The sequence below is a fragment of the Cydia strobilella genome, chromosome 4, assembly GCF_947568885.1.
Source record: "Cydia strobilella chromosome 4, ilCydStro3.1, whole genome shotgun sequence".
NCBI lineage: Eukaryota > Metazoa > Arthropoda > Insecta > Lepidoptera > Tortricidae > Cydia > Cydia strobilella.
In genome coordinates, this window is record NC_086044.1 from 11707672 (window position 1) to 11717395 (window position 9724).

General features: G+C 36.4%; 1 protein-coding gene across 1 annotated transcript in view; it reads left to right on the forward strand.

Moving 5' to 3' along the window:
• LOC134741076 (homocysteine S-methyltransferase-like) overlaps positions 1-1821 on the forward strand; it is a 44198-nt gene extending 42377 nt beyond the window's left edge. The window contains exon 7 of the mRNA XM_063673840.1: positions 1089-1821. Coding sequence (XP_063529910.1) covers positions 1089-1287 — 199 coding nt within the window. The 3' untranslated portion in view covers positions 1288-1821. The remainder of the gene's footprint in view (positions 1-1088) is intronic.
• Positions 1822-9724: the final 7903 nt, after the last annotated feature.

Below are 9724 nucleotides of genomic sequence, written 5' to 3' on the forward strand. Positions count from 1 at the left end.
CCGTATATCCGTTTATAATAATACCGCACTAGCTCAATGTATAAGTACTAAGTATAAGTACCGGCAATTGGCGAAACGGCTGGTGGATGGGACTGGGGATAAGAGAGCTGGCAGCTTCCTCACCCAACGCTTGAGCATACCAAACCAGCGAGGAAATGCTGCCAGCATCCTCGGCACTATGCCACGGGGGCCCATTTTAGATTTAGATTTTTAGTTTTATAGTAGTTTTAGTTTAGTTAATTTTAGCTTATTTTTATAATTAATTTGTTAAATTTCCAATAAATGAATTTTGTATTTAGGTAACTAAGTCTAATAAAATTAAAGTATTTTAAAAGAGACTGGCTGTAAAACAAAGATCTATTATAAAAGCGTTTAGGTACTCCTTATCAACTGAGCGAACGTCTTAATAGTGATAGATCACGTTTCAAGCTGACTGGGAACATATTCCATTCAAGTGCTCAACACTTACGTATTAAGTTGGTGCCTACATGCGTGGTTAGGGTTCTTCAGGTTTACAATCTAACGCTTATGACTGGTTAAACTATAATATCTAGTATCCATAAATTCTGCAACTACGTCAATTGTACATAACAACTATGAGTTAAAAGTTATTGAATTAAACTTCACATATTAAATAAAGAGAATCTAATTACAAATTCCTAATGATTATTCGATGTTCAGGTTTGGGGAGTGGGTCTAAATTCTTTTCGTTGTCTTGTTTCAGACCAGTCTGCCAAGCTTGTACTTCCGTCTTCTATCAAATAAAAAAAAAGCCGAGTGCTATCGCATGCCTTTATAGCTGTAGATTATATTTTGCATGAGAAAAATTAAAAACTAAATTTCTTCTCATACAAAGAGGTGACGGAGTGGTCACATTTTTTGGGGACAAAAAACAAGACATCGAAAATATTTTGACCCGCGTATGGAAAATAAAGAGTATGCTATCTATCTATTTGTTAATTTCTACTAATAACAAAAAATGTCAACACTTGAATATTTATAGATCAAGTTACAGGCCGCATATCTGTCTACTTGTAAAGTGAATTTAAAATGCGGTATCGTATCATGTTAGCCCCTTTTTCCCGCAGCTGGATCGACCGCGACAAATGCGAAGCCGTGGAAGTGTTCATCCAAGAGTGGCTGGACCTCGGCGCGCGGTACGTCGGCGGCTGCTGCCGCACATACGCTGCCGACGTCAGCCGCATCCGCAACCAGGTCGGCAAGTGGCGCGAGCGATACCGCTTCCAGAACTTTCAACCGGAAACCGCCAGCAAACACGTCTCCTAAATACCGACATTACGCTTCTTTATGACCCTAGTCGAACAAGACAAATAACCGAATTTATTAATGTTCCGAGCCTTTGAGTTACCTAATTAGCTTCCTGGCCTATTTAAATGGTCGTGAAGTTTGGTAAGTGTGTAAATGTTAAGATGTTTAGAAATATTGATCGATATTCATTGTTGTACTCGTACGTTAAATACCGTAGATAGGAGATAAATACTTTGATTCGTGGAGTAAAATTGATCAACGATTTTGAAGCTTTAAGATGTCGACTCTTGAACGTGACCTTAAAAATCTATTGATTTAGTTATATTAAGAACGGTCATAAACAATTTCCATAGTTTTAATGTTAATCCATGAATGAAAGTAATATATACGGTAAAGATAAAGATTCTTTATTTGCAAGAATACTTAATACTAAAATACAGGTGTTTTGTTAAAATATGGTGTACAGTATTCAGTCGCATGACATGCAAATTTTCTATAAAAAAAATGTTATCTAAGTTAGTTATTATATACTTTCAGCCAAAAATGAGCAGCAATGTATAAAGACCAATATAAATAAACGTATTTTTGAGAAATACGAAAATCAAATCTGTCTGTATTATTGCCTCTTTTATTTGGCGGTTATTCCTTGCGTGGCATCAGAAGAGAAGAAGGGCTAAACCATATTTGTAGGTACAGAGCACAACAAAATGATAGGTACTTACATTGTAACAATAATTATACTTGGCTCGACCATATCCGAGATTTGATTTTTTTGAAGATAGATTACAGTTTAATTTAAAAAAAAGTTTCTCCGTCAGTTGTATTGTGGTTCGTAGCGCTACGCCGTAGCCCGTAGCATATTAAATTCCATATAGACAATCGTACATTTTGATGCAAGTGCGCAAAGGGCATTTGGTACGAGCCCCGAGATATCATAACGAGCCTTTAGGCGAGTTAATTGTAGATTGTATATGTATATATATATTTTTTTTATTTATACATTTTTATTTATAGTTTTAATCGTGTGTCGATAGATGGCAGTAAATTTACCGTATCTACAAAATTGACTATGCAGTAACCCTCTATCCTATATATTCTCTTAGGTAGGAGCGACTAGTATACAGTGTGGAAAAAAATTATGGGCCCTGGAGGGAAAGTACCTTAAAACCTTCAGTTACCTCATTTTACTTAAAGGAAACATTCTTTTATTTTTTTAAAGAAACAAAACTGCATTCAAAGATTTTTAAAATTAGCATGTATCGCCCGGGAATCGAACCGACTAAAAATTCCAAAACATAAACACCATCTATTTTATTCTACTATTAGATACAGTTATATATGTTAAATTATAATAAATATAAAAAACATTAAAACTACCTATAAACTAAAGAAAATAAAACAAAACTAACCTGAAAATAAAACTGCTTAAATATTAAACTAATATAGAAAAAAAATACCCACCTATGAAAGGTCCCCCAGGTCTAACCCCTGCGGAAGGGTGCCCATGAGGCTGGCTACATTACCCCGTTGAATGGCTATGCCTATTCTTTGGCCTAGGAATGAGCCAGCCCTAGGGTCACCCGAGGTCTCAAGTAGTTTTTTTTTAATGTCCTGGAAGAGGTTAAGGGCGTCGCTCTACCGCAAACGCCGCAAATATGTGGTTGTTTGAGAGACCAACATATTTGCGGCGCTTTAGGGCTTCAGCCGCTCCGCCAGCCTTCAGTGAAGTGACGGCTAGATGGGACGGCGCTAGGGTGTCCACACAGTTAATGTTAATGATAAATAGGCCTTTGTCCTTTAGTACACCTGCGTAAAATTAGATCTTTTTCGAGCAAGTATGATGAAAACGTTTGAACGTCACGCCTATGGTGTGCGGCTTGATAACATTTCCCCAAGAAACATTAGGTCTTACACTCGTCTGTCGTACAAAATATCCATAAAATCAAATATTTAGTACTCAAGAATATTTAATGACAGGCAAAAGGAAAAAAAACTATGAATGCAGTCTTGTTTCTTTTTAAAAATAAAATAATGTTTCCTTTAAGTAAATTGAGCTAACTTAAGATTTTAAGGCAGTTTCTCCCTGGTCCATTATTTTTTTCCATCTTGTATAGGCAATCTGCGGCTGTTTGCGTCATTGCGTCGCGGGTACAGGTTTTTATGTATGTTTCAAGGTTTGCTCTAACGTATTAATCTAAATCGATGGTGTAAATTATTATTATTTATTATGTAACCTGCAAATATTTTTATCCTGAAATTGGTTTTATCTAAGTACGTGATTGTGTACATAATGATCAAAATTGTGTAATCAATAGTACTGTTTTCGAACTTTTTAGTTTTATGGTCCAAATAAAACCAAAGTATGTATAGTGAATAATGAAATAAGTATGTAGCTACATAAGTAAGTTAATATTTTTCATGTCACCAGATCAGAAAGGTTTTCTTTATTCTCTTTTAAATAAGCGCGCTATAAACTCTTATTTTATTTGCAGAAAGCCTAAGTTAATTGATTTTCCGTGTTAGCTAGTAGAATGGATTTAGCGCGCTCAACCTGAATTCAGATTTTGTATTTCAATAATTATTTTCTCGAATTCCTTGAATTTACGAGTTGAGTTTTTTTGCTTGGCAGCAAAGGTTAATGGCCTCTCGTGCCTTAAAAATAACCAGTGCGAGTCGGACTTGCGCACGAAGGGTTCCGTATCATTACGCAAAAAACGGCAAAAAAATCACGTTTGTTGTATGGGAGCCCCACTTAAATATTTATTTTATTCTGCTTTCAGTATTTGTTGTTATAGCGGCAATAGAAATGCTTCATGTTTAAAAATTTCAACTGTCTAGCTATCACTTGATATACAGCCTGGTGACAGACGGACAGACAGACAGACAGACGGACGGACAGCGGACTCTTAGTAATAGGGTCCCGTTTTTACCCTTTGGGTACGGAACCCCAAAGAAAATCCGCGCTACGCTGAAAATTATAATTTTTTTAACCACCTACGCTCGTGCTTTAATTTAGGATTTCTTCGCTAGCTTGGCTTTCAATATGATCCTTAAATGACAATTAAATAAAATACTATTAGATGGTATTGTTTTATGTCTATGTCGATAGAATTAATTTGTTGTATCTGAGACAAGTTATGAAGACTCATTAATTTAATTATGTTTAGTTTGCGGCTTACAGTGACCTAAAAGGCCTTAAATATTATTAAAAATAGGAAGCAACAAAAAACATGCCATCGAATATAATATATTGCGGTACGTGAAATGTGTTATATACATATAATGCCACACGCGGTTACAACACAACAGTAAACAACAAGAAATTTTTGAGTTAATTAATTTTCGATCGATTTTAACGCTCACGATAAATCAAAATGAAAATGAACGTGAGCGTCACCCATTAGATACAGCTATTAATTAGCAAGGAACCGTTAAACGGAAGCTTACTGGAGATCATCGTGGTATTCTGTAGATTTAATCAAAATTAAATAAGGCCTTTTTTAAGCCTCACTCGTTAAGCACCCAGACCCAGCTAAATAGCATTTTGGCTGTTTTATTAAATTTATCCAACACCCGCTTTAATAAAAACGAAGACGGCGTGCCGGTGTTATGAAAATATGATATTAGCGCGGATTCCAGAAACGTCGATAAGTACTAAATATAAGGTAACATACCGTACGTCCGGGTTACGTAGGTAATGGTAGGTAGGTAAGGTAAACTAAGGTAAACGCAGCTATCATCAACGACCCATCGAAAATTTCCTTATATTTCTTTGATCAACTTGGATGTCGATAGTAAAATCTGATAGTATCCCAGGCAGATGCGAGTGCTAGTGGGTATAAACTCAGACGGTCACATTCAACACCTTCGCAACTAGTTTACAAACTAATTCCATTCGGTACCTATACATATGATCTCATACAGTAGATAATCTGGGATAATCTTACACAAATACACACAAATGCGAAACTAAATTCGAAAATATAAATTCATATTCTAAGAAATAAACATTTGTATTTTGTATTTGTATTTGTAAAATATTCGTAATCAATCCACCTGAGTACACAAGCATTTGTATCCTACTCATTACCTACAATAATACCTATTTGTGATTTGAATCTCTTAAACGTCTTTAGTAGAGTAGGTATACATCCATATTCGTTGAAATATATTTTTGGCTGGCGGCATAAATTGGCTATTGTATGTTCTTCCTATCTATCGAGGTATTTGGTACCTAGACCTAGTATAGGGTCTATTCATAAATGGGTCTCGTCTAGGAGCACATCCCTAGTAAGATTTAATCCTGTGCCAACGTTATACGTTATAGTTCAGTTCAGGGTTATTACGTACAGGAGGCCGATTTTTGAATTTCGACAACTCGATTTCGTGTATTTCGTTCAAAGGCATTAAAATTATACTAATAGAATTGAAAACGAGTGGTCAATACCACTAGATTCCCAATTTTTATCGCTCGTATTTCAAAAATTTGCAATTTCGTTTTCCACCGATATCGCTCTAATATTAGATTCGATATTTCTCTAATATTAGAGTGACGAAATTGAGCGATCGAAATTAAAAAATCGCCCCCTTGGTCCGCCTTCAAAGAAGCTAGGTATATAACGGATAACATGGTGAAATAGGTACCCTTTTAAGTGGCAAACGTCACTTTTGAGTTGAAGGAATTTCGATTTTATTTGAATTAATCAAATTCCAAATTTAAATTACTTAAATTGTCCGCGAGCCGGTTCCTGCCACTTCAAGGGTTAAATACTACACTAGCTTTTGCCCGCGACTTCGTCTGCGTGAAGTTATAGTAGCTTATTTTTTATCCAATCTGCTTTTTATCGATTCCCCATACAAACTTCCACCGCCCTCCTTTTCACCCCCTTAAAGGATGACTTCTGGTATAAAAACAACCTATGTCCTTCCCCGGGACTCAAACTATCTCAAAATCCAAATTTCAACTAAATCGGTTCAGCGGTTTAAGCGTGAAGAGGTAACATACAGACATCCCCTTAGGTTAATAATAAATACTAAGTACATACTAATAACTTACGTATTAATAACTAGCTTTTGCCCGCGACTTCGTCTGCGTGGACTTAGTAACCCCAGCTAGAGTAAGAATAGCGCCTGGAGAAAGTCTGGACAAAGTATGTCCTTCCCCGGGACTCAAACTATCTCTACGCCAAATTTCAACTAAATCGGTTCAGCGGTTTAAGCGTGAAGAGGTAACACACAGACAGACAGACGGACTTTCGCATTTATAATATTAGTATGGATGATGGTGTGTCAAACACCTCAATCAAATAAGCTCATCCATGCATCCCCTCTTTAATTTCAAGCTACTTGTTCTGTTCTATGCGCTGTATAATTTTCATTTCTTATATTCAATTTAATTTCGTGTAACTTTGTAACATATTATATCTGTAAAAAACCGGCCAAGTGCGAGTCGGACTCGCGCACCGAGGGTTCCGTTCGTTTTAGTATTTGTTGTTATAGCGGCAACAGAAATACATCGTCTGTGAAAATTTCAACTGTCTAGCTATCACGGATCACGGTTCATGAGATACAGTCTGGTGACAGACAGACGGACAGCGGAGTCTTAGTAATAGGGTCCCGTCTTTACCCTTTGGGTACGGAACCCTAAAAAGCATTAAAAAATAACTCATCTTGTAATATGTATACGTATTTTAAATTGCAGATGATCAATGCTTAATATGTGATATGTCTGATGCAGATTGAATAAAATTAAAAGCTACCTAAATTACTAATTCCACGCATACGAAGTCGGGGGCAAAAGCTAGTTTAACTATATAGATAAAATTTTCTCCTGGTCTACTGCTTTATTTTCTTTACTTAAGTCCCCGGCAAGCTCGGCCGAATTTCACCTTTCCATACAAACGGAGTTTCGTTCTAATTTTAAAACTACGTGTTAGATTTTAACGAAACTTTGCATATATAATGGCATGAGGTATATCTAGGTATGTAATTACAATTAGAGCTCCAGTTAATAAAACAAATGAAATAAAGCAAACAAGTTTTGTATGAAATACTTAAATTCGCTGTATTTTTACTATGGTATTTGAAGCTACATAAAAACGTAGTGGTTATATACTCTTTGGCTACATAAACTAATTACAGACCTAGCCTAACTTAACCTTATCTTACTGTAAGTATAAAGTTTAAAAACAATCTAGCGAGTTTTTGTTTTAAAATTTGTATGGAGAACCGAGCTTACCGGGAACTCTTAAAAACTTCTACGTGTAGGTAAGTATATTAAAAAGACGACAATATTTTAGCCTTGCCCTTTATATTATGTCAACTCTCTACATTTAACAGTTAAGTGAACAGTTTCCCTTTATATTTCCCCTCCAAGTTTATAATAGCATGCAGTGACCCGTAGAAGATGAGCGTTAAAAATCTGCAGGCGTTAGTGTTAGTTGACCAGTCAACGCTGCTGTGTACCTTGCTTTGCACTTACGTGGGGAATGGCAATGGCGTTTCGCCTCGATAGGCACCCACTGAACCGAGCCGGCCGTCACAACCCGCCATAACAGTTCAAAATAGTTTCAGTTATATATTGCATGACCCTTGCGTTAGAAATTAACATAAAGAGCCTTTCATTAAGAGGGAAGTTGTTTATTCGGATGTTTATCGCGCAGCTGCGTGGCGAAACCGAAAACTTTGTTTAGTTTCGGGAAATGGGTCAATGTCGCAAAAACGACTTGCGGGTAAGATCGCAAAGCTAAAAAGTACGGGTACCTTACCTACTCAACATAAGCATTGATCATCCGAAATCCATACTAATATTATAAATGCGACAGTCTCTCTGTCTGTCTGTGTGTTACCTCTTCACGCTTACACCGCTGAACCGATTTAGTTGAAATTTGGTATACAGATAGTTTGAGTCCCGGGGAAGGACATAGGATACTTTTTATCCCAGAACTCACCCCTCACGGGGGTGAAAAGGGGGGTGGAAATTTGTATGGGGAATCAATAACCGCTGAACCGATTTAGATGAAACTTGGTATGGGGATAGTTTGAGCTGTGGGAAAGGATATAGAATAACTTTTATCCCCGAAATCATCCCTTAAGGGTGTAAAAAATGGGGTGGAAATGTATAGTGTGGACCAATTTGGGGGTGAAAAAAGGATGGATTAAAAAGCAGATTTGTTTAAGAATTAAGGTACCCAAATTACTAATTCCACGCAGACGAAGTCGCGGGCAAAAGCTAGTTTAAAATATATTACAAAATAGGTACCTGATGAGAGTTATTTTTTAATAATTTTTGTATGTTACAAACTTACACAAAATTAAATTGAATATATTATGAGAAATGAAAATAATACCGCTCATATTAGAACAGAACAAGTAGCGTGAAATTAAAGAGCCCTTAGGAATGCATGGATGAGCTTATTTGATTGAGGTGTTTGACACACCATCATTATTAATACGTAGGTTATTAGTATGTACTTAGTATTTATTATTAACTTAAGGAGCTGTCTGTCTGTTACCTCTTCACGCTTAAACCGCTGAACCGATTTAGTTGAAATTTGGCATAGAGATAGTTTGAGTCCCGGAGAAGGACATAGGATCCTTCTCCGGGACTCACACAGACAGACTTTCGCATTTAAAATATTAGTATGGTCAGTAGATATGGATTAGATCTGATACGTACGGAAGTCATCGTATGTATGACACATACGAATCATACGATGGAGGAAATGACAAACACGCTAACGGGTAAAACCGCCCTCCCAACTATGGGGGTTCTCTTTATTTCTTTTAAATTACAGATCCCTAAAAGGCTGATGAAAGCGGCCCTAATTTCGAAAGCTCGATCAATGACGGGTTGTGAAATGGAAGGGTCCGGTGAGAACACGTGCAAACGACATTCAAACAAATGAAGATTTTCTTGCCCAATAGCCACAAAGCCAGATACAGTCGACTCGCGTTCATTCAAAACTCAAGGGACTTTTAAAATATTACGAATTATCGAGTTTTAAATATCAAATGGTTCGAAATCTTTGAGAAAAAATATGAGTTCGAATTATTGAGTTAATCAATTATTATTTATTAACTGCTAATTCATTAACAATATCAAAAGATTAGAGGTACATATATACCTATAGATGTACATACATAATGTGAATTAATTATTAGTCTTTCGGAATGTAGGCTGTAATATAATAAGTTTGCTTTTCAAAGCACATTGCTGAGACTGAACAATAACTTTTTTTTGTCAGAAATATTGCCTGTAATGCTTTTACAATAACAAATGCTCGTGCAATCTGATAACTTTGAATTGTCGAGTGTTTAGGGCGGCGCGAAGCCGCGAACGCAAGTGTGGAGCGGACTTATGACGCCACGAGTTCGAATTAACGCGTCGTTTTGTTCCGTAGCGATGATTATTTTTGTTCGAATTACAAGTGCTTAAAAATGTATTGATTTTTTT